At 43.3% G+C, this 26,621-nt stretch overlaps 1 protein-coding gene across 1 annotated transcript in view; it reads right to left on the bottom strand.

The window, feature by feature from the left end:
- The window catches only part of plcb3 (phospholipase C, beta 3 (phosphatidylinositol-specific)), a 53,583-nt gene that overhangs the window by 14,075 nt on the left and 12,887 nt on the right, over window positions 1-26,621 (bottom strand). Inside the window, exons 2-11 of the mRNA XM_084545970.1 lie at window positions 23,921-24,007; window positions 6,217-6,285; window positions 4,814-4,948; window positions 4,440-4,519; window positions 4,290-4,343; window positions 3,955-4,021; window positions 1,796-1,896; window positions 1,499-1,665; window positions 611-757; window positions 351-508 (exon numbers count right to left, since the gene is read on the bottom strand). Coding sequence (XP_084402096.1) covers window positions 351-508; window positions 611-757; window positions 1,499-1,665; window positions 1,796-1,896; window positions 3,955-4,021; window positions 4,290-4,343; window positions 4,440-4,519; window positions 4,814-4,948; window positions 6,217-6,285; window positions 23,921-24,007 — 1,065 coding nt within the window. The remainder of the gene's footprint in view (window positions 1-350; window positions 509-610; window positions 758-1,498; window positions 1,666-1,795; window positions 1,897-3,954; window positions 4,022-4,289; window positions 4,344-4,439; window positions 4,520-4,813; window positions 4,949-6,216; window positions 6,286-23,920; window positions 24,008-26,621) is intronic.

The following is a 26,621-nucleotide window of genomic DNA, read 5'->3' as shown; positions in this document are numbered from 1 at the left end:
AATTCTTTTGTGAGGTCGCCGTGACCTGAACATTTGACCATAAAATGTTCAAAATCAGTTCATCTTTCCAAGTCCTAGTGAATCGCATTACCCACTAATGGAGATCCAGACTCTCAGCTTGTCAGGGCTTTATAACGTGTTCACGAATGATCTAAAACCGATCGTGTAAATTTACAGAGCGAGGTTTTTACATACTTGTTGTTTGCAGCTGTAAAAACCTCCATGATTTATAGTTATTTGCGAAGCCGCCGTGGTGTAAACGTTATACAAGGGCAGTAACTTCCATTAGCTTGACCTAATCAAACTGTCATTAAACAAAACAAAGAAATAACACACGAGAGCAGTGTGACCTTAAAAGGGATTTCAGTGGTCATGGTGAACCCGTGGGTAATGTAAGGTTCCTCGTCTTGCGGTCGGCCCTTCCAGCAGTCCAGCTCCACGCAGCGACAGCCGGTCAGCAGCACCTGCCTGTACATCTCCACTGACGACAGACCGGTCAGCTGACCCACTAAAGACGGAAACAGGAAGAAAAGCTACAGGTTCAGATCTGAAGAAATCAATGCAAACGTTCAAAAGACGCTTTAAACCCGTATGTGTGCTGCTCTCTGACCTGTGAGGTACGTGTTGTGTGAGGAGTTGATGAAGTAGTGCGACAGCGGTTGGTTCATATCGTCGATGATGTCCAGCCTCTCCGGAGGGACGATGCTGTTTTCCTCTCCTCCCAGATACCGGCTGAAAGCCTGCAAGCTGATCTGGTCTGCAAGAGACACCGAGAGCAGGACAGAGGACGTTTATTTCTGAGTTGATTTACTCCCCATCCGTCCGCCTATAGCAATCAAAATAATTGACTTGAAGCCCGATGAGTGGAGGTTAATAAATCTAATTTCCGTCATCTGCTCCATCAGAAAACTGCCCCAAAAGAACAAGTGGCTCCTGTTTTTCAGACAGAGGTCAGATCTGAACACAGTGGGTGGATCATCTTACAGACTGCAGCTTAACAGATTCCTGGCAGAGCCGCTCGTGGTCCCATTTATTCCTAAATTTTGTACACTTCATCCTGAGATGACCGCAGCAAAATATGCAGAGGGACACTAAATCAGATCTGTAAATGACCCCCCCCCCCCACCCCCATTTTACAACAGAATAGGAGTCCGCGTTCATTTCTCTTCTGCTGTAAAATGTCCCCTCTGAATCCATGGCCAAGAATCTTAGGAGAGGACGACTTGTGCTCCACTTTGCTGGTAATAAAAGTCAAGGAAATCTATCACGCCTATAAACCTATAATTATCCCACAGTACCGCTGCTGCTAATAAACTTGCTCCAGGACAAACAGATACAGTCGCAGCATGTGCGTTCAATTCTTACTATCTAGTAAAATTTGATCCTTTTATAAGTTCTGAGTCCTTTAAGTCTGTGTCTCCTGCTCACATTTGTTCACTGAGCTCTGGATGTAAGCATGAAGGATGCCTGACATCCAGAGAAAAACAGAGCTACCGACCTCTCTCCAGCTGGCTGGCGTTGGTCTCATATTTCTCCATGATTTGTCGGACCTGCTCCCGTTTCAGCGGGGGGTACAGCACCTCGTTCAGCCTGGAGTCTCGCTGCCTGCGGTTGATGAAGTCCATTAACTGGTCCAAGGAGATGAACGGCTTCCTCTTGGAGCCGCTGGAGCGGAGAGAAAAGTGTAGCAGCAGGTGTGTGCGTGCGCGTGGTTTACAATACTCCCCAAAAAGAAAAGATTTAGGTGGGGGTGAAGTTTGTAGTTTATATTTTCTATAATTTGTGTGTCAAGTACCTTTCCTCAAAGATGCTTTGTATCTCAGGTCGGAGACACAGGCCGTCGAGAAACTTCTGGAAGGCCTCCCATGTCAAATCGTCCGGCTTTATTCCATCCGACTGTAGAAAGATAACAGAGAGGACTGTGTATGAAACTTAACGCATACTGTATAAATACTGGATCAATTCTCCTCTCAACTACCTATCAATATATTCAACTCAGCTTTGTTGGTGAGTTTCAAATAAAGAGGAGAAAATGTCAGCTTTGCAAAGTTACAGATTTAATTGCTCTGCTCAGGCGTGAAGAAGTCAACACCGTGACAGTACAGCCTGATTGTTGCGAAGACAGTTTGATCCCGTTAACAGTCGGTGTTTCTGCAGCCATCTGCCTCCAGCAACACGCTGATACCCTACAAATCTGCCAATTATATTATTTGCATAAACTAAAATAAAAACATGCTTATACCACACTATTAAATAGTGTCAGCTGTAGGCTAAATGTTAATTTACTTAATTAAGTATCATAAATCATCAATTATACAGCCGAGTTACAGCTGACATTTCAAGTCATTTCCATAGCAGCGTGTCTTCCTCTGTGTCACCAGCAGGAGGCGCCAGAGGACAGACACCTGAAGAGGAATGCTGACAGCACAGTTTGCAAATTTTGGTTTCTCTTTCAAAAAGAAATGTCTTGTGACTGCAAACTGATTTTCAGGAGAGATTGCGCAGACAAGAAACCTTGTTTAACCTAAACACCTCTAAGCCCGAGGTTCCCTACAAAGCAGATACAAGCACAGATTCTTGCGACATCATGGAGAGAAACAATATTTTCATTCTTTCATAGCTTTTTTTTTGGCTTAACAACAGATACTCTTTCTAGGAAGCTAAATAAATTAAGGAACACATACAACAGGAAGGAGATGTAGACTGAGAGATAAATATGTTTACATTCCTCATAAGAGCTTACATTTTAAAAATGAATGTTAAGTAACAGGTCATAGGTTTTATTATACAGTGAGCTACCTTTTAAAGCCACAATGAAATGGGAATTTTAAAAGTCTGTTAAGGTGCATGTAAACTAAGGATGCTTCAATGCTGAATCATCAACTAAATTTAAGTTGAACCAATTTCATTTCAGGGGACACAGCACTGATTTAACATTAACTCAACGTTGAGTTGCTGAGCAATGATCTCAGCTGTTTATCTGTTGCTGTCATGCTGTGTTTCCACTGTTTATTAATTTTATCTAGCTATGTTTACGGTTTATCCGTTCATTCAAGATAACCATTTCCGTCGTCTAGTCATTTTTTTTTAAGCTGCGTTTTTTGCGTTGACTTTGTCAACTGTTTATCCACTGTATTTAGCTATGTTTAGGGTTCATCCATTACATTAAGCTAACTATTTCCACTGTTTATCCGTTATGTTTAGCTACGTTAACTCTTTGTGTCGACCGTTTATTTATTACGTTTAGCCGTGTTTCTGGTTTACACATTGCTTTTAGCTAGCTTGAATGTTTATCCATCATTTAGGATAGCTACATTGCTAAGTAGAGCACATGTTCATCCATTACGTCAAGCATAACATTTTCATTACATCTCTAAACTGGTATCAAAAAGATTTTATCCATTATGTTTGGATACTGATTTAAAGTCATTACTTATAGTGTAATAAACTATTTCAGTGTCTCTGCTAACGCGCAGCTATCTACTTAGCAGGGGAAACATGGGCTAAAGAAATAGATTTATTTGTAAATGCGCTTGTCTATTTTGATGCTAAAAGTTAGATGAGACTATAACACGCTAATTTAAACATTCCTCTAATGTTTGTACAGTAAATATGATGCTACTGCTAGCAGCCAGTTAGCTTAGCTCAGCATAAAGACTGGAAACTGCTAGCATATCTCAAAATAAACCCACATATAGACTATGACTTTTAACTTGTTCATTTTATCCATTCAAAAGCTAATTAAATGGTATTTTAGCATATTTTAAGGCTACTCTCCTATATGTCCACCTTTTAGCTGCCTTCTTTATATTGCAAAGGCATGCCAAGAATGCAACTGTGTGCAGCACCCTGGGGTGATAAACTATTTCACCCTGTTGTTCTGTATAAAAGGGTACAATACAGACACATGTATCTTGAGCAGCTCTTTGGTGAGAGATTGCATTTGATGATTACCCTGTTAAGGCCACACTGCTCCAGAGCCGTCTCCACTCTCTTTTTATCAGAAAACATCTTGAGGATACTGAAACACAGAGAGTTTGGACAGATCACACGCGCTGTTCAAACAGCTTTTATCAATTGAAACCATTCATCAAGCCACATCTCCGCACAGAATTCAAGCCAGACCCAAAAAGCCGGGATTTACATGAGTGACAGGAACAAAAAGAGTCGAGCCGTGGAGACGAGAGAGAAAGTGGAAGAGAGACAGTCAAGAGGAAAAGAAAGAAGAAGTGGGCAGTTTTAAATTCTGTATAGGGTTTAAAAAGTGGTTGGGTGTTGGTGTTACTCACTTCTTCACTGGGATCTTCCCATCCTGATTCACTTGAAGCTTTAATTTAGTGTACCTGAAAGAGACAGGGTGTTTAATAGAAGCAATCTAAAATCTGCCTAACGTCAAGGCCGAGAACGCTCAAACACACACACACACACAAAAGTCTTACGCTTTGAGGAGGAAGGTGTTCCGCGATGCATTCTGGGAAAGTATGTTCGTGGCCAAAGTGAACAACTCGTCCGTCCAAATCTGGAAAAGCACACACAGACAAGAATGAGGGGATGAAACAAGGTTGTTTGACTAGTCGTCTCACGTTAAAACTGTTGCCATACGCAGCGCAAAACACACAACACCTCTTTAAAACTCCTAAACATACACACATCTTCATGTCAACATCGTAAAGCGAGTAATCCGCATATGCCCTGGGGACAGAAAGTCAACGAGATTATCTAAGAGGGAGGAGGCAGAGAAGAGGAAGACGACATATTATATGGATGTATATGCAGGTTGAGGAAATTATAGGATCTCGGTTTCCATGGTTACCTTTGCTGTATCTTCCTGCATGGCCTGGAAGTTGAGGAAGGAGATGTTGACCAGGTCATTGCCATAGACAACGGTTATCAGCTTCCCCTCTACGTTTTCCTTGCCGTATCCCAGCACCTCCCGCAGCTTTGGGTCCTGGCACACACATTTACACTTTGTTAGCGCGTTTCATTACACTGACGCACACAGCATGACAGAAACAATGCAACGGATTCAACACAGACACGAGCATGCAAACTCTCGCGCGTTGTCTCCATCTCCCGAGGACAGTAAATATGATGCATGTGGTGTATCACTCTGATCTAATTAACCAATCGACTCTTTCCTCCTTTTTAGTCCACCCTTTCTCCCCCATCTCCCCCCACCACTCTCACCGTCTCTCTCTCTCTCTCTCTCTCTGCCTTGCACGCAATGTCTTTTTGTCAATTGTACATCACTCCTGCTCCGTCATGCCTCGCAGTCATTTCAATTAAATTAGCCAGAATGACTGATTATAAAGAAATATGAGGCCGAAGCAACGCTCAGACTGCACAGTGTGCAAGAGCTCAGAGGAAATCCAGAAGAAATGCATTCAATAGGAGACAAATACACAAATTCACTCATTCAATGGCTCTAGTTTTTTTTTTTTTGGTTTTTACCTGTGCTCACTAGTTACAGAGTGAATTAAAACAGTGACGTTGTGCTAAAATGCTCTGTAGAGCTGAGGGCGACTGAAGGTTCAGGACAACGAGTGACCGCTTTCATATCAGACATAATAATTTGATCCATTCTTAACATAAACATACCGTTTACAGCAGAAACCCTGGTGGGAAAGTACATCAACCCTTGAAATTGCAATCATTGTCTGAATAGCGGACGTATATGTCAATATTTCACACGTCATGCATCAGATAAGATTCACATGAATAGGTGATGGTGTAATATTGCATAAGCATCAAAGATGAGATGGACAAACGCTTTCCTTGGATTCTACAATGACATTTGTCTATTTTAAAGGTTATTTTGAAAGTCAAGGAAGTATGTCACCTGTATCCTTGCGGGGATCCAAAGGTGAGTGTGCAGTCTTTGTCATTTTTTAAAACTGATTTACGCACCTGTGACTATGTTTGAGTTTTTTACCACTCACCGGCGGTTTAATATTACTATCTTGGCCAGATCTACGCTCTTACACAATGACTTCCTGGCCAACAGTCACCGGTTATATCACTTCCTGTCTGACAGCCCATCTGTTAGCAGGCTCATTAACGCTCATCATCTTTGCACCATCAGCTGAGAAAGGAGATGGACATGCACATCTTTTGGTGACACTTGAGCATCATATTTGCGGTCAGAGGACAAACTTGTCGACAGCGGGAGGTGACAGTTTCTCTTTCTCCCACACACATGCACATGTTTTTACCAACCTTGGGCTGCTTGGCGTACTTTCCTGTTCTTGTGTCCCTGATGGTGCTGATGTCCAGAACCTCAACCTCCTGAAAGACAGAGAAATATTAACAGATTTGTGTTATGTATGCGCAGAACATGAATTCCATATTAATTTACAATCTATAGGTTTGTCACTTTGATAAATAAGAGAAGAAAATGCTCTTTGCCTAGTGCATCTTGTTTTTGCCCCCTTCAGTATAAATCAGAGTAGAATATGTTTTCATGCTTTAAAATACAAAACGCACATTACTTTTATCATACTGTACATTGCTGTGGCACTTTTTCCCAACCGTTGTCTGAAACACCCATTTTTAGTGCCTGTTTCTTTAAGGCCCCTCTCCCAAAAAATCCCAGTCTTTTCTGATTAGTCAGCTAGGATCACCATACCACAGAAGTTACAAAACTAGCTACACCGTTGGCGAGATGCTCGTTGACGCTGTTGGATGTTTTCATCCCTTTAAAAGCGAACTGGTCAAAGAAACGCATATGATTGGTGGATGCATCGACGCGTCACCGGAGCGCTGGGAAAAAACTGAAGCGAGTCGGTAGCCTGTTGCTTTTCTGCTGGCAGCATGTAAAGAAAGTGTCTAAAACTGGAGGAAAAGATTTATGGTCATTTCGTGAACAGGTGAACTGTTTTGTTTTATGGCGCGGACTTCGGGCTGTGTAACTTTACATGACATTTTACATGAAGAAAAGCCATTAAACACAGTGAAAGAAAGGGAAAACCCACTCTCTATAAGAAGTATGTTACACAGATACATCTGGTAAATTTTAGACTTGCTTACCCCCTGCCTTATATATTCTATTTGTGAATGACTTTCAAGAAACTGGAACTTCAAAACAAGATTATCATTGTGGTCACAAATTCACACACCAGTATGTTCTAGTTGCAAGGGGACAACATGGGCCGTTAACGCCGTCTGTGCAGACAGATGGACTGACGACAGAGAAATGCCTCTTAGATGACAGAAGAGGCAGGTGAAACGTGGGTGAAACGATCACCAGCATGTTGGCGGTGCTTGGTCCAAATTCATGTATTTGAGAGGATTCCTTAGATCATTTAGGAAAAGTGATAAACATCGTTTACTGCTCTTTGCAGTTAATGTGGGAAGCAGCGAGCAGAAATGATGGAGGAAGAAAAGTCTGCTGTTTTGATAGATGGGGGGGAAAGAAGAAAAGTTGAACAGACGCCCGTGCAGAAATTGATTCCTCGGGCCAAAAGCTTATGCTCTGTCTAGCCTTTCCTCTCCTTCCATTAAATCCCCTTTTATTTATCTTTTATCAGACCGCTTCTCCAGACGTAAAACACAACATGTGACATACGGACTGTTGGCATTTTGTGTTAACAGAGAAACAGAAACGGCCGAGGACTATGCACGTGCAAACATATATTTCAGACATAACGTTGGGGGACATCTGCACGCTTCATGCTGCAGCACAAATGTACACAAGCATGCAGGTGTTAGTGGAAGAAATTAAAGAGCTTACTTAAGCACTGCTTAACCTTAAGTAAGGACGCCGGTCGAGGTTGTTGAGAGGGGGAAGAAAAACGGCAGGGCTGGACGGGAGGGGGAGAGTGCGGTCATAAACCCGGCCATAAACACTGAGGACGATGCATGCATCCTCTTCTGTAAATATTTGTTTAGTCCCACACTCGTTCCCTGAGCCATCCATAGATGAAGTTGAAGACGTACGACATGTTTTCTCTATGACTGTGTGTGGCTTCGCTGCGACATTTATCTATCTTAAGCACAATTTCCCTTTTTCCTCTCTTAAGACATTTCATTCATTAAATAATTAAACACATCTTTCCGTTACTACTTTCTAACCACATTTCCTTTCCAACATCAACAACGAAAGCCCTAATGAAGTCACTATCATTGGCTCAAGTATTGGAACTCACGCCTTCCTCATTCCTCCGACATTATTTTACTGTATTTGTGATGTCGCTGCCCTGAAATCTGTCTGCACCCTTGGGATTGGTCCGAAGTGATAAAGGTCAGAAATGTTGCACCAATTGGATTAAACCCTGTGTCAAACTTTGTCCTCTGATTGGCCTGTGGAGAATAACTCACTTCCTGGGGGAATAAACCACTTCTGGGTCTGTAGGACACACTCACACGCTTATGCACGCACCTCCACTCCCACAGGCCATGGTTTCATTCTGCCATTGCCATGGTGACTCCTTGGAGACCACAGTAATGAGACTACAACGTTGTCTGCAGCGTGAGTGGGTGCATTTTTACTGGGACGGGATATAAGACGCACACTCGAGACAGTAGCGATATGCAGACAGACACAGCCTCGATGCGCAGGTCCCAACTTGTGAAACATCCTGACCTGTTGAGCAAGACGGGGTGTGTATGTGTAGCGAGTGTGTAGGTGTGCACATGCGAGCATGGAAAAAAACCTTGCAAGTCAGCACACATTACGCTGTGACACTGAAGCAATTCTTCGGCAAAGTAATCTTCGCTCAAGTTCAAGAGTGTCACCACGAGAAAAGCGTGTGAAGTGAAATGTGTGTGCTTTGCCACATAGCTGTGTATCCGAGCGCATGACGTGGTGCGTATGTCCGTGTGAAGGTCGGTCAACTCCAAGAGCACATTCCTAACATATTCCGGCCTTCTGCTCAGTTAGCATGTGTATATCTGTGTGCTTCAGTGTGTAATATTTAGCTAGTAATGGCAGCTGCAGCCGCTCCATTCATCTCCCTGCGCTGAGCCCAAACACAGCTCACTCTATTTGTCACTTCAGACTCAGCTGCAGGCTCATTACCGCAGCAAATGAGTCTGGGTGAGAGTTTTCCAGGATGTCATGTTGTGATAAAGTGCGGTAATTTACTTCAATTGACAGTTTTAGCTAGACCAAAGAACTTTCCCTCCTTCCCATCCTTCCTCCCAGCTCACTTCGTGCCATTGTGTCTCGGTTACGCGATTTCCTACATTTCCCATGATTCACTCCCACACCCTTTCCAGAGATCGCTGTGAACTTGATGCACTGAGTGGTAAAATACACGGGCAGGTAGCCGACCGGTAGAGTTTTTCCAGCTCAGACAAAACGGAGTCACACCCTTCACTGAAAAACAAAATTGTGTTTTGCTGCAACGCATTCTGGTCTACCGAGCTCTGTCCTTCTAAGGAAGTGAAACCAAAGTCACTGTTGATGTTTAACTGAATCTGATCTGACACAGTGCTACCAAAGAGTGGTATGTCAAATAGTCTGACCAAATTTTATCCATACTTTTGATTAGCCATGATAAATTCTAATGCTAAGATTCTGCTAAATTCCCCTTATGGTCGACATGAACAAGAAGTCTTTAAAGATTGCAGAAAAAAATGCACAAACCATATGCAGATATGTGACAAACACATTCCCCGCTAAGTTCAATTCTTTAACAAATAAGGTTAGGGACGTCCCAATCAGTATAGAGATCAGTTTTATATGATCGGATCGGCGTGGGGCTTCAGCCATGCCTGATCTTTTGTACTTATTTAATTTAGGTCGGCCTTAAACCGAAACCACGTCCCTGTAGCATCAAAAAGTCTCCTTCCTCTCCTGCTTAAATTTTTGTTTGCTAGTATTAAAGCTGCAGAAGAACCGCAGAAGAATCTTAATCTTAATCACTGATCCTTCATGTGTTATGTCAGAGACAAAGTACATCTGTCCAGAAGAAAGACATCGGAATGACGCAAAATTGACTCAGAAATACAAGAATGACACAAGATAAACCTAAAACACATTCAGTGACACTTTAAGGTTCGACAAGAAAGGCCGACTGTGACATCACCTCACATCACAGGGGTCTGACGACAGCCAACAATGGAAAAACCAGGGCTCCAGACGCTCACATGTACAGGTTGGCTAATCCCAATCAGTCCATCTTAAAGGAACTGTACCAATCTAATACCTGTACAATATATGAAGCTAGTCCCAGCAGCTGATTAGCTCAGACACAAGAAGAGGGGTCAAAAGCCTAGCTCTGTGTAACAGTGAGAAAATGTGCCTTCCAATAGCCTAGAACTAACTAAATAACAGTATCTTGTTTGTTTAATCAGCACGAAAACCTTAAATGACATGTTGATGTTTCCTTCCTCTGAGAAGTCACTGCTCAGCTCTACACACAGCTTCCAAATAAACAGACCGCAACAGTTTTATACTTACACTATAAAACTTATTAATGTGACTTTTGCACAAAGCAAAACTTCCGGCCCTAACATATTAAAAGGTGCTAGCTATGGGAATGAACTTTTGCCTATCTACTTGCGTGCCACGGCAATCTTGACCCATTAATGGTTAATAGGTCAGCCTATATTTAGGCCCCAAAACAAGTACAATAAAGGTTGATGTGTTGTGATTAGGTCCTCCTTCACTTTCTGCTTTCCTTCCTTCATTTCTTTGATTAACTCCCCACTTCCCCTCCCCTCCCCTCCCTCCTGCCCTGGCACCATCCTCAATTCATTTTCTGGAGATTAGAAAAATATGAAAGGGCAACGAAACAATCAAGAGAGCGCCACTCCTTTCCTGTGACGCGCCCGCATGTGTGTGTGTGTGTGAGCGCGCGCTTGAAAGATCACCACTGCTAAATACATCTCGAATGACCAATCACGGCGCCTATCGAATGGCACACGGTGACGGCATATGGGAAACCGATCCTCCCGAGCACTCGTGCATGCACACCAGCGGGGCCGGTGCCAGGACGGCGTCCGCCTCCGCCCTCGACCGCTTGGAAATGACAATCAGTGCAGAGGAGAGGAGAGGAGAGGAGAGGAGAGGAGGGGAAGTCTCGACAGAAGAAGACTTTAAAGGACACAGAAACAGCAGAGAAGTAGAGAACTGTTTTATGGCTGCGATGGGAGAGTTGGCAAGGTGTTTAGAGAAAGAGAAGGACAGGGACACTTAATACCCCTGTGAAGCATGGGCCAGCACTATAACTCTGTCGCTCATTATATTTCCTTTGTGTATATCAATTGGATCACCCTCTCTCTCCGTCCCTCCTCCTTTATAACTCCCTTCTTTATCTGTTTTGTTTTATCTGTCTCCCTCGCTCTTTGTTATCTTCCTGAGATGTTTCATATTTCTGTGGTCCGGGGGGGGCGAAAATGAAGAGAGAGCGAACATTATGGCGAGTATGTTAACGTTCACATTTTAGCCACTCAGCTGACAATCGCATCCGGAGTGATTTAAAAGTGTAGCATCCACAGAGGAGGAGGAGAGACGCTGGATAAATGGAAGAAATTCAGAGGGAGGCAAACAGTAAAACATGAAAGAGAAAAGAAGTCCGTCCAAATGCACGGGGAAACGGAAAAACATCATCCTTTATGGAGAAGGAAAGCACAAACAAGAGGAACATCAATTAAGTCAACACACGCATAAACAACACGGTCATACCAACTGTCCCAAAGCGCAAATAAATACGGGCCGAACGTACACACGCGCGCGCAAAAAAACTCACATAAAACAAAAATAGTTGCAGTGACCATAAATCTTTCACAAAACACAAACACACATGGATCAGTGGGAGCGATCTTACGACACAAACCCGCATGTGCAGCCGCCCACAGCCCCCAACACACACTCACACACAATCACACAATCACAACATGAGGAGTGGATAGACGAGACAGAAAGACATAATAGTTTTGTGTTTGAGTTGTAGCATTCCTTTCACTTCCTTGTCCGGAGGCAGACGAGAAGATTGCCAAATATGCTAAATATGAAGTATAGCCAGAAAGCAATTAGCTTAGCTTAGCATAGTCATTAGAAACTGCAACTGCTAGTTGCCTAATTACGTCACAGTTGACAAAGTCACTGACTGCACCCTGGCAATTAAACATAACTTGTGTAATGCAAAGTGTAATAAAACAACACAATAGAACCTTTACACATCAGAGATTAAAGAAACCTCATATAATGTGTTGCTCACATGCAACAAACCACACAACCACACAGTAGCTAGCTTCCAGCTAATGTGCGTTCATGGTCTGTACAGACGCTATGCTGACTGGTGAAAGACGCACGGCAGAAGTCTCTCTTTATGCTAAGCTAACCGTATCGGTCGTCTCCTTCGGAAAGACAGCAAACAAGTCTAACTAACTTTGCTAGCTAGCGCTCATAAAGTTAAGCTAGTTCACGTTACGTCTGGAGTCGTTTCATTTGGGTTTTGGCCAACTCTCTTAAAATAATTTTAAATCTCTTTGGTCTTCAAAGTCAAGAGCTCAATCACTGGATTTTAAAAAGTGGAGCTAATGTAAAGTTTTATTCGTAAACAACACAGATAGCATCTTATGCCACGTGAGTTTTCCGAGCCGTTTACTCAGGTTAAACTACAGAGCAGGTGAGCGACAGGCGAGTGAAGTATTTATATCATTTATATCTTTCTAATTGAAAGAGCTTACGTTCAGTTGACAGATGATGTTACACAGGTGACACCGTTCGGACTTCTGGTAAGTGTGATCCAAAAACATAATTGCAACTGCCACTTAATGCCATAGGTGTCACCAAAGAAAACATAACAGATGACAGAACATTTCCTGTTTAACACAACTTTACTTCTACTTCAGTTGTAGACTGTACCCAAGTAGTAGTTTGGAGCTGGCAGCACGCTAACACTGCTATGTCCAACAGAGTAAGAAACAGATTGTAAACAAGGTAAAGGCTAGTTTAGACAGGTTACCACGGAAATAAAATACTGTGTTTATACACTGCAGGTAAACCAGTGTGAGTGTAACCAAAATAATTCTTCAGATTTGCATGAATAACTGCAAAAAGAAAGCAAGTTCAACAATTTTACCATTGCCTTTGTTTTCTAGCGTGGACTGTTTACAGTCATATAACACCTCATGCTTCCCTTATTTTGTCTCCACGATAAAGAGTTCCCAGATCTAAGCAGTTAAATTTGCCAGTGCAGCATTTTTAGTTGTTAAAAATAAAAACCAACTCTTTTAGAGTAAGTTCAGAGCTGTAAATGAACTGAATAATCGCTTTAAGTTGCATTTAAAGTTGCAAACACACACAAATGGAGTTGCAGCTAAGCACAGAGAAGAACACCACGTAGTGTACACGCACACAGACGCACAAAAACACACACACACTGCGCAGGAAGCATCTGTTAGACAATGGATTCGATACCGTGCAACGTCTCAGTTCTTCATGCAGCGAAACGTTACAAAAGGCGGTTAAAGAAAATCATTCAGCAGCTCTGTTGTAACTGCTTGTGTCCATATATTCACGTTTTATTTGGGTGATTCATAGTGATATGTTTTAGTAATTTTACTGGAGACAATCCAGGTGTCAAGATGCTCACTTTGCTTTATTCTTGTACTGTTTAGTCAGCTTTCAGTTCAGTTATATTATTGTTCATATTGTGTTCTCTATCTGCACTGCAGATAATATTGTTATCTTTGCTTTTTGTTATTTTTACATTGTTTTTTATTTTTTTGCTTTTTTAAAAACTACATTTCTGTTTATGTAGGTGTGTGTGTGTGTGTGTGTGTGTGTGTGTGTGCGCGCGTCACGGCGGTCCGTTGGTGTCAGCATGTCTCTGTCTGCATGCGAGTTAAAACGAAAGGCATGTGCGCCGTCAGATAATGTCAACAGAAAATTAAAAAAAAAAAAAAAAAAAAAAAGCATGTGGCCGGCTCTAAAAAAAACAAAAAACAAAAGAGGGAGGAAGCTGTCACATTATCAGCTGACACACTCAACTTTAAACTTCCCCTGCAAACCGGCCGCATGAGCGCCAAAGTGACCGAGAGCGGCGTTACGTAAAAAAAAAACCCTTGTTCAGAGTTAATTCCTAGTGGATGTTTGACTTGAGCGGGGAGATAATCTCTATTAGATCTCCACTTATACCTGCCAACACTCATTCTACTAATAATTCAGCAGCCTGATTCTCACACACACAAACACACACACATGCATGGCTGAGGGCAATGTAACTGTAAGAGGCTGCTACTACGCTAAAAACTCATAGTCAACTCAAGTCAAAGTTCATATCCTAAGCATTGTGAAGAGAAGACAGTCAAAATACATCAATCAGGCATAACATTATGACCTAATATTGCGTAGGTCTCCCTTGTGCCTCCAAAACAGCTGTGACTCATCAGAGAATGGACATGGTCCTTCTGAGGGTGTCCTGTGGTGTCTGGCAACACAGTGTTGTTAGTGGGGACATTTGGGTCCTATGGGTTGAGGGGAGGGGCCTCTGTGGATCATCCCACAGATACTTGATCAGTTTGGGATCTAATGAATTTGGAGGCCAGGTTTTTCATGTTTTTTTGAGTTGTTTTTAAACCGTTTTTGTGTGTGTCTTGCTGGGGATGGCTGCTGTCATCAAGGAGTGTCATTGCTATGGGGTGGGGGTGCCTGGTCTGGTCTAGGTGGGTGCTACATGTCTAAGTAACATCCACATGAATGCCAGGTCCAAAAGTTTCCCAGCAGAACATTTAATTGTCACAAGATGGTCAATGTTATCCACCTCCCTGCCATAATGCTGTGGCTGATATACAAAAATAGTGCTGAAACAATTTCCATCAGATGAGAAGTAAAGATGAAAATTAAACAATAAACTAAATAAATCTTAACTCAGTCTTATCCAGCTTACAATGTCTACTTCTTGTCATATTGGATTTTCACATTTCAAATCACTTTCATCCTCCAGGGTGTTTGTTGAGATCACATCACGTCTCACACCTGACACACTGGAGTGGCTTTTCCTTTGTGGTTTTGTGTGTGCGCGCTGGCGAAGGTACGTGAAATCAATTCCACACCATTAGAGGCTGAACCGGAGTTCTGTGGCGACTCAGTTGCATCCCCCGGGGGCAGATATCTAAACACAGGTGCTACTGACGTGACCTGCACATCTTAAGGGTAAGAGGGAGAGAAGGAAGAAACCACGCGAGGATCGAAGGGGGGGGGCTTTGGGAAATATAAGGAGAGTTTTAGAGTAGGAGGAGGAAGAGGAGGAGGAGTGGGAGGATGAGGAGGAAAAGAGGGGGCAACGAAATTCCCTAAAACCCCCGTGTGTCCCAGTCTGAGCAACTTCCTGCCCGCTTTCCCACGCCAAGAGGGAGAATGGGAGAGATTAGAAGTGTTGTTGGAAGAAATTAAGGAGCAATAACTGTGCAGCGGAGGGGCCATGTGAGAAAACCGATGCAGTGATGGAAGTGGAGAAGATGGGAACAGAGGGAGGAACGGTGAAGGGGGGAGAAAAAAGTAGAAGGAAAGGAAGAAAAAAAATGGACACTGGAGCGGGAGGAAATGTCATCCTTCAGTTTATATTAGACAACTTTTGCCTCATCTCTCTGATGGCTACCATCTGCCCGTGAGACAGAGGGAGAGATACAGGGACGGGAAACAGGGGAGAGAAAGACAGATTGGAGGTGGATTAGCAGCGTAGAAACAGAGAAACAGCCAACAGCGAAAGTGTGAAGCCAGAGTAAAACAGAGCGACTGGGAGGATTAGCAGCTGTGCCGGGTGAATTTCTAGCTCATCCCGCTGTGGCAGGTGAGGCTGCAGACCAGCAGGATCAGCTCGACGGCGCTAATACTCCTGTTCCATTTACTGGAAAACAACATTTTGAGCTGACAAACGGGAGAATAACTGCAGAAATGTTCTCAAACAAAAGCAAGGCGTCGCCGCGAGTGGTGTCCGACCGGCGCAGCGGAGGCCGGGCTCTACTCGATGCTTGGTCTTTAAAGCCGCATGAATCATCAAATCCTGGCAGATACTTGCTTCCTGTCATCCGTTCTGTGTAACCCAGCATTTCAGAAATGTTTGTACAAAGTTTAAACGGCAAGAAGTGATGGGAAAACGCTGATTCAATGAAAGAACGGGGAAATATTAGCAAGCAGTAGAGGCCACGTTAAAGTGAAACTGAACTGAAACAACTTTTTTGGCCCGTAGAAATTTACCTTTCAGTGCTCTCAAGCAGATGTCAAAGCAAAATCTGCTATTGGGTGAAGAATACAAGCCAAAACAATCTGACCAAGGGAAAACATTGTATATTAGAAATGCACGTCACAGTTAGCATCATGATTTCTGGTACTGTATAAAGACATCGAGCATCATTTATGGATAAAGATACAAAGTAAAGAGGCCAGATATCATATATTTCTCTTGAGGTAAAGATTTGTCACTTGCTCCCATAGAGGATGGCTACTTCAGTGTTTCTGTGGACTTTTAGTCACCGTTTCAGTTCAGTGCAGCTATAGCCTCTGCCCCCAAACAGAGTAATGACCTTTTTTTCCTAGAAATCTCTCCTCTACCTGTCTCAACCTCGCTGTTATTTTCACCCCAGCAGCCGGAGCATCTGCTCCATACCCAATAAATGTCTAATTTAAGATGCAAATGTAAAGAGGAGGAGGAGGAGGACAGTGTGGGCCAGAGGACGCCGAAAAGGACGCGCAGCAGGATTAGCAGGAAGTTACAAGCATGTGTTGTAACAGATGTGTGGATTCGGAATGTGCATGTGGATCTTGTGTAACCCCGCACGCAGCAGCCACCGGCGTGCACTTTGCGTTCGGCGTTTAGCTTCAGCTTGACTCACTTGAGAATGTATTGCTTACTAAAACCGGAGGCAGTAGTTACAGCAGGTCCAAATATTTAGTTTTACATTTGAATACGAGCTGAGTGAAAGAAATTACTTACGCAGGGATTTCTGCTGCAGTTTCTTTTGCTCCTGTCATGGAAAACTGAAACGGGCTCCTCCTGGACGCGAGCCGTCTCGTGAAATATGAACTGTTTAATTAAAGCTACCGCTCGCAACATGCCTCTCCTCGGACGGCATAAATTAGCAGCGTGTGAGGGCATCTACCGAGGTGCTCCATCACATAGTATCAACCACGTTACACTAACACTCAGTGTGGCCTGCTTGTTATGTTACTTACTCCTGTCGTCATTGCTTTCAAATATATTTTTCAAATCCCCCTCCCCTTTGCACTCCGCTCGATTTATGCCTCAGGAACACCCAGGAAAAATAACTAATACAAATCCCTGGAGTGCAGTTGTTCCTCGGTTAGATCAAGCGAGCTCTTTCAAGTAAAAATTATCTCAAAGATTAGACAGATTTAAAGTGTCGGGGACAGAAAGACTAAAAGAAAGAAAGACCGGCGAATGGTTGGGTGTGTCTCCCCACAGCCACTGTGTGAAAACATGTGTGTGTGTCTGTCAGGTGGTCATTATCGCCACCGCTTCGAGCATTATGGGAAAATTCTGAGCGCACACATGCACCCACGAACGTCAAGAGGTCCTGTAAGCTGAACCTAAAAACAAACGGACAGAAAGGGCGAAGAAAGGACGGAGGAAGGTAGAGAGCGACGTGACAGATATATAGACGCATGGAGAAAGTAAATATCAGGAGGAAGAAGGCTCAAAAGAAGGTGTCAGCGCTGAGACGGAGATGAATGAAACGCTGGAAAAACCGAGAAAAGTAAAGAGCCGTTTAAAGTAATATGATAAACAGAGTGAAGCTTAGGATGAGGGTGACAAGAAACAGATGGAGATAAGACGGGATGAGGAGGAATACCTGGGGGAAATCTGAAAGGTCATATATTATGATGGATATACACAAAGGCGGAAAAAGAGGCAGAGATAAGCCAGATTGTAAGAGGAAAGGTTAAGACTCAGAGAAATGGTGAGAAGACGGAAGCAAGTGATCCAAATAATGTCAAGAAAAATAAATAAAAAGAGCCCAATAGAAGGGTGATGGATGGAGATGGAGTAGGAGAAAAGGCTGGAACGTGCCTCTCTGGGCTGCACGTAGGCCAACATTTAAGAGATTTGTTGGAAGACAGTCACACATGTTTTCTTATTGATTGCCACATTGCATTTCAACAAGTGGCAGATTGACTAATCAGCTGTGAAGTCCAACAAACTGTTTACATTTGGGCTTGCCAGTCAGCTCCTCTGTGACCATGACACACAGAGGCATTTTCATGAGTCTCTGGGGAACAGTAAATGCAGCCAAAGTAAGACACAACACAGTAGTTGGTAAATTCCCAAGAGATTTCTGTTTTAGTTTAGCACAAGACTCTGCACAGCAGCTACAGACAGCATTATCTAAATCACTAAAGTAGGGCTTCAGCAGCATGTCCCAATGCACAAACACTAAGCATGAGCACCTCAACAGAGAAGATCTGCCGTCTTTTACCTCAAAACGAGACAGCAGCATCAGTATTTGGACTTTTACAGTAGGGATGCACCGAATATTCGGCCACCGCAAATTTTCGGCCGAAAATGGCCCAAAAGTGCATTTTTGTTCTTTGGCTGAAAGACCTTTATCACCGAAACAACACGGCCGAAACAGGATGTTGTGATGACGGAAGCAAAAACCGCAGCCAGCACGGGCATGTCTGCCGTGTGGACGTATTTCAATAAATAAAGTATTATATAAATATTATATAAAGACCCAATGATAGCGATTTGCATTTAATATTATCACCTGAACTCCAAACATGGTGCCAAGGCAAAAGGTGTGCCCAGTACGTCGATCGCGATGACCGGTAGATCGCGAAGGCAGTCCGGGTAGATCTTTGAAACATTCATATTAATTTATGCAATTGCAATGCATTGATTTTAGTGAGGTTAGTACACAGTCATAGCCATGAATGCAATGGTACTAATAATTGTCATAATAGTTTCTTCCGGTGTTTCGGCTTTCGGCCTTCATTTTCGGTTTTGGCCAAGAATTTTCATTTCGGTGCATCCCTATTTTATAGTGAGTTTCTTGGAGTTTCTAAGTGCATGGGAGTCACCTGTGTGTCCTTATCTTTTGTTTTTCCAGACAAAAACTCAACAAAGACAATAATGCTAATGGTTAATGCTAATGGCTAACGTGTCAGCAATGCTTTCCGGTACTTTTGCAGGTTGTAAGCATTCGTTTTTCTGTGATATAGACTTATAAAACTAAACAACGTAGATTTCCATTGACATTATGCTCCCAGTGGGTGTAAGCAAGCAGTTTTTGCAGTTTCCAGTTACAGTCAGCACAAGCCGTTGCAGTTAAATCATACACAGCACTATACACGCTAATTCATTGCAGAATGTAGTACACAACACCTTTGCTACACTAAATAAATCACAACTTCTGATATGACTGGCATCGTTAGGTAAATGTTCAAGGGTGAAGTGGCTTCATTATTCACAGATTGCAAAATATGTTGTTATAAGAAAAGTTTTCCAAAGCAAAGTTAATCATCTACTTAGATTAAAAAGTTGTTTCATCAAAAAGGTCAATAGTCTTAGAGCAGACTAGTAGACAGCAGAGCTATGTGGGTGTGGGTGGGGGCAGAGGAGAGTTTCAAAGGTCTGAGCAGGTGCTGAGTCTGTCTAAAGTCAAATCCACAGAGACTGAGCCTTTGTCCATGCATGCCTGTCCTAAATAAAACGCAATGTCACCTTTAAGGTACGAGACATCCTCGTTTCTCAAGTCGAGCATCGTTAGAAAAGTGTTTTTGACACTTTGGGGTTGCAGACCTTCGGACGTCATTGCACGTCTTTGCCAAGATTCTAAAAAAGACTTTGCAGAGTGTGATCCAGTTCGACCTGGTGAACGTGGGCTCCGGGAATTACACAAGCCACACACAATGCATCTCAATCACGTCCAATTGGAAAGAAAGCCTCAAACAGCTTCTGGTTTCAAACTCTACTATTACTGAAGTGGTAAGAGGAGCAGAGCAGCAAAAATAAAAACCGCACTGGAGACGCAATATTTTGGGTGCCTCTATTCAGAGAAATGAGTTCCAACCAGAATACCCTTGTCATCTGCGTCAAAAGCATATGAACTGTTCTCATTAATAATTGCTGGATATCTGTGTTGCCGTGTCCTCTTTCTTTTCAGCTCGCCTTGGAAATCTCCTGGGGAGCCACAACGCTGAATTAAAGCTTCATTCTGGGAGCGGACAGAAATGACTGCAGAGTTACTTCTGAAAAAGGTTCCTATTTTCAACTTAAAACGGCACAGAGGAGCATCATAAAACTAAAAAGGAGGTTTGCACAGACTTTCTGAGACATCATCACTGCAGAAACTTAATCCAAAGAAAAGTTTAAGACGGCACTGTGGTGGCCACACGTTGACTGACAACGGATCTCTGGAAAATTCACCACAGAAAATTACTGAAAACATCAATTCAGAAGAACGAAGCAGCTTTTAAAACTGCTGTTATTAGTCACTGCCAGTCTCTGACCCTATTCATGTCTAAAGACCTACATGTCCCTGTAATTAGCCTCAGAGGACTGGATGTTTTGAGCCATATTTTACTTTTCGTGGCGATTACCGTCAGCGAGCTGCATTCCCGCTACTGAAATAAGAATGGTGGCCTCAATCCAGCTGAGTCACGCCAACATCAACAAAGATAAAAAGCAGTAACGAAGGAAAATGCAAACATTGCGGTGGGTAAGGCAAATGAAATGTGACGGCTTCTTACTGGCTTTTCCAGGGATGGCAACCGGAAGCTGGCTTGACTTTTTACAGTTTTAAGATAAAATCTGACACAGCATTATGAAAATGAAACATTTGCATGGCTGAGCACAAGTGAGCAAAGGTGTCAAAATAAATCCTGTGCACTGGTCTGCGCATTGGAGCATGGCTGTAATAACTAGAGCAGATGAGGCGGAGGTTGGAAGCTGAAGACAAGAAAAATCAAAAACAGTCACCTCTGCAATTACTCAAACATGCACAGAGGGCTTCAGGATTTTTGTCAACGATAATTGTTGTCAAAAAACTAATGTCAAGAAATAATGTATGTAGGACTGCCATGTGAGACCAACGTGTGAGACTAGAAGATAATACAGCCGTTTGCTACGTCCGAACTTTTTGAGAAAAGATGTTTCCAACTCCCATAAAGTGTGTTTAAAGGCAAAGACCATCTGTTAGTTTAAAATCTTCCTTTGCAAAATTGAGCAGATGTTTTCTTCTATCAATGTATATTGATGGAAACCAATGAATAACAACTGAAAGTCAAGTCCATTCATTTTACATGGCTAAATTACGTCTACAGATCTTTTTTGTTGGTCCAGAGGGAACGACTTCAGCGACTTCAGCGAGTTGTCGCGATGATAGTCTAAAAAATTCTGCCCGCGGCTACCACGTTGAAATAATCTTAACTTTGAGGCAACAACCACTTGTCTGCTTGTTGCACTTTGAAACATTTGGAAATCTACAAGAGGGTTACCTAGGAGCCAGAGCCTTGAAGGTCCGCTACCAACCAACTGTCATCTACAAAGCAGAGGCTGTGGACTGGGTTTGACATCGGACAAATTGTCACTGGCGATGTCACTCGGAGCAGCACTAGTTGGGTCTAAATCCTCCATGTCTCAAAATACTTTTAATAACTTTCCGTCTCTGCTTTAGGCTACAAGCTAAAGGTTATGTTAGCAGCCACCAGCATTACACACCCGAATCCCAGCAGTGGTCATGTTGCACTGTGTTTAGTGTGGGCATGAGGTTGAGACATGAAAGGAAAACGCGTGGTGTAAAAAATAACATCTCAAGCTCTGCTGCACTGATTCAGATCCTTTTTCTTTTCTCACTTCTTTTCTTCGTCCAACTTTCTATCGTCAACTTATGATGCGTCAGCTGAGCAATCTCTTGATTCATGTTGTGCTCCTCCATGAAACTATTCGGAGTCAAAGCGGAGAGCAGATTTCCCGTCTTGTTAAAAAGATTTGATGACTGACTCCGCTAAACAGTGTCACACTTGCACCTCGGGCGACAAATGGCCTATTATCTCAATAGCACACATGCGCGCACACATACACGTGCTTGCGCAGGGCACATGCACCAGTGAGACATCAGGATAAAATGAGTACTTAAACCTTCTGACGGTTACGTGAACCACACATGCGACACATGCTGACACACGTGCAGGCGGACGGGGGTGACGTGTACTCTGGCCCAGATATGTACACACTACACACATGCAGAGACAACGCAGTGATAATAACGGCTATTAACAGGTCATTCCATACATGCCTTTTGGATAAACAGGCGTCCAGAAATATATAGGGAGAAGGTGTATGTATGGGGCGAAGGGGGAGGGGGTGTGCATGGAATGAGTAGGAAGGGGGAGATGTGTGTGTGTGGTTGTGTTTTGTGGGAGGGGGTGTTAATTGAGCTGCCCCAGGCCAACATCACACTGGTATATTATATAAATAACTCAGGTTCAGGAATAAGTCCACGGCTCAAACATCCAAGTACCCGCACCTGCCTACATGGGCGCGTCTAACCCCCCCGGTCTCTACATCTTCCATCATCCCATTCCCTGAACTCCTTCATCCCATTCCCTTGACCCCTTCAACCCACCCCTTCTACCCATCCATTACGACCCCTTCTACACATCCATTACGACCCCTTCTAACCATCCCCTCGACCACTTCATGCCATCCCCTCGACCCCTTCATCCCATCCCCTCGACCACTTCATCCCATCCCCTCGACCCCTTCAACCCACCCCTTCTACCCATCCATTACGACCCCTTCTACACATCCATTACGATCCCTTCTACACATCCATTACGACCCCTTCTAACCATCCCCTCGACCACTTCATGCCATCCCCTCGACCACTTCATCCCATCCCCTTGACCATTCATCCCACCCCCTCGACCCCTTCTACCCATCCATTACGACCCCTTCTACACATCCATTACGACCCCTTCTAACCATCCCCTCGACCACTTCATGCCATCCCCTCGACACCTTCATCCTATCCCCTCGACGCCTTCATCCCATTCCCTTGACCCTGTCATTCCAATTTCTAGATCCCATCATCCCATGCTTCGACCCCTTCATCCCATCCCATCGACCCCGTCATCCCATTCGCTCGACCCCGTCATCTCATCCCTTCGAGCCCTTCTTCCCATCGCCTCGACCCCTTCATCCCATCCCCTACCTTTCCCTCCCCTTAACCTGGTCAAAATAGACATCTTTGTACATACTGAGGTGTGGTCTTGTTGGTGAAGAAGATGGACAGATGAATGGAGGGGTGATAGCGTTATAAGAGCTACAGATAAATGTGAAGGAGGAGATAAAACAAAGAGGAAAAAATGTAAAGATGGAGGATGAAATTACAAAATAGATGTGATAGAATCATTCATCAGATATTAAAACACGCATTAATATCAAACATCTTTAATACATCTGCACTACACAACCGCAATCAGAACCTCAAAAAGCCCCACATCCTGTTGATGCACTGCTTATTGCATCTGGCTAATTACGTCAGCTAAATGGCTACAATGTAAAATCCAATATTACCAAACTAATGGCTTAAGCACAGCCAACCAAAGATACGCAGGGGAGGATGGATGTTGGGAAGCACTGATAGACGGATGGAGTGAAAGGGACGGCGGACTGATGAAGACCTCCGGAGGAAAACAAAAGCAGGACAAATTGATGAAAACCATTTCGGCCGAACTAATGGACTAGATAAAACCGTGAAAGAGAGAGGAGGAAGAAACAGCAATTTAGAAAGACGACTGAAATACCCTGGGAGAAGAGGGAGTGTAGCTTTGTAGTAGTGGTAAAGTGCAAAAAAATAGCAGTTTCTGTTAGCACTTACTGTATGGTGGTACATTAAAAAGCCATTTGTATTTGATCATGTGTGTTTTCGTACTTAGTTTGATGGGTAACAGTCCATTTGACCGTCTTTGAGACAAACCAGTGTGTGAATGTGTGTTTCTTACCAGGTTGGACCCTCCAGTCCAGTAGAGGAAGAATCCATCTGGGTCAACTTTCAGCGTTACCAGTGTGGGGGGGCCGCTGTTCGGGTCCTAACCAACAACAGAAACAGAGAAGTTAGACGGACCAACACTCACAGTAATATCTATCTCATTCATACACATCACACAGCTGGAAGAAAAGTTCAGATTCTGTAACCACTAGACACTCATGACACTTTTCTATTTTGGCCCTTGGACATTGTCTTGTCCAGTTTGTTACTGCAGATGTTTTGGTACAATTGCGCTTTGGTACAACTTATCTAAACCATTTTATTTAGAGGTATATAGAGGTAATTGTGACTCTAATCCCCTGTTGCACACACCACTACAATGTACAGTGGCTCAAAATCTAACCAGTCTGAAATGTGAGGACAACAACATGCGGGGTAAAAATGGCATCATTTGCCTAAACTATTTTCTTAAATTGGGTTTTGCTAACCTTGTTTGAATGTCTGACTGTGTCCATATTGCAACCATTTAAATGAGACCTTTTGTGCTCATTTCCAGATGTAGCTGGCCTGTTCAGATCTGGTATCAACATGCATCCCGAGTGACCCAATCACAAGTATCCAGCTTGGAGCGCACGTGTTTGTACCTAAACGCCATTAAATCGCGAAACGCTCACATCATTTGGGGCACAGTAGACAATCCTTACAGCTGTTGGTTCTCTCTTATGAATAGCTTCTAATGTTATCAGAACCATTAACAGTGCAGTTTGTTGTGGGGACATGATACAAATTTTGGAACAAGCTGTAAAGTCTCACTCCCACCTAGGAAGCTTCCATAGTAATGGAAACGTATTAGCAGTTGCGTTTTTATTGTCTGACTGAATGAGGCAAAACTCCTGTTTATGCACGAGAATGTCAGCCGAGTGGGCGGTCCATCACGTGTCCGGGACGAATGTGCGTTCACACTACAAAAGGAATGTGGTCACAAGTGGACCAGACCACCTCCAGATGTGGTCGGCGTTTTCCCATCTCAAATGAGTCCAACGTTGGTTCTTACAGCGGGCCACTTGAGATCAGACCCCTTAGGACACATGTTAATACAGCCGTGTTTACATCCTCTATAGGCAATTTAAAATGTTTCATATATTTATGTATATATTGCGTTTTGTTCTATTTTTCATTTCTTTAAAAGCGTCTTGTTTTCCATCCTATGCTGCTCACATGTGCCTTAAATTGCACCCCGGGGACAAATAAACTTTCCTGAATCTGAACTCCGGGTCTGAACAACCCCTATATTTTCATTCTAGTCCTTATTCATTTCATAATGTCTGTTAAACAGCTGCTAGGTTCAGCCTCCTATCTGAGACCCCACCCTAAAAGCCCACTGTCTTCTGATAAGCATTGTTTGAGGAGGCCATATCTTTTGAGCATTGCCTCATCTTGTTGCCATCGTGAAGGTAACACAACTTGTCAATCTTATGGCAAGACGTCTCTGCTTGGTATATATTACACTCATTACCTGCTTTAGAGTGTGACATAACAGTGGGCATAATACAACCCAAGCAGACTGGATTGCAAGAACCTACAATTACCAACAAGGCCGTAGTTCAACTTTGTGGGTCTGCTATACCTGAGGCACATGAAGGTCACATATAATTGGCGATTAGAGAACAGTAGAGCAGTCTACGAAGGAAGTGGCAAAGGAGCGCTTCAAAAAAACAAAGCCCACCTGACCCACTGCATACCTGGTTTTGTTCTGAATAAACTAGGCTATTGTTGTAAACCAAGTTCAACACCAACCCTGTGAAAAATAATACACAGGAGCACTATGGACCTGAGTATTAGCTCATCACTCAGTGAGGCAGCGCATGCACCGTGAATGAACCGTACGTGGTTTTAGAGTAAAGCTCTGTGGAATGATTTGAATTGGATCTATATAATGAAGAGATGAGATTCTGGATATGGCCGAACATAACATAAGCAAATAGTTTGGTGTAACACATAACTTGCATAACATTACCTTAGTGTCGTATCTATATAGATGGACCATGAAAAGCCAGGCATGCCGTTTACAACAGCAGTGAAAGTCATGCCTTATTTCCATTATGGCGTTGTAGACCGACAGAGACACACACAGGGACACGGTGCTTTTGTGTCACATGTTACGCAACAGCTGCTTTCATGCTGAAAACCACACACACACTTCAGCCAGGATGAAGACCTCATTCATGTGCAACGTTATGACGCCACATGGGCCTGAATCCAGCCATGTCATTAACATCATCATTACGGGGTCATATTCAAAATACGATGACCGCATAGGCAAACACACACACACACGGCTTCTGGCTCTCTAATTACAGTCACACTCCAGCAACATACAAACAAACTGTCCAGACATCCTGGGAAACAATGACGAGGATCCAGATTGTTATTAAAGTGATAGATGAGTCATGGACACTGGGCGTCATGGGCCACAGCATCAGCATCATCATCCCCATGGGATGGGAAAAGATCCCACACGAACCATACAATCAGAGGAAAGAAGTTTACAAGAACGCACACAAACACGCAAACCACTGACCACACGCACAGAAGGTATTTTGCAATGTGTGGTAGAGCAAATTCAATGGCTGCCATGTGATTTTAACAAAGATGAAACTTTAATTGTCGGAGTTTCATGTTCAACACAAACATTACGTCATGGACTTAAAAGC

This window comes from Chelon labrosus (assembly GCF_963514085.1).
Source record: "Chelon labrosus genome assembly, chromosome: 1".
In the NCBI taxonomy this organism is placed as follows: Eukaryota; Metazoa; Chordata; class Actinopteri; order Mugiliformes; family Mugilidae; genus Chelon; species Chelon labrosus.
Note: the sequence above shows the minus strand (reverse complement) of the source record. Positions and strands in the feature narration are given on the sequence as shown.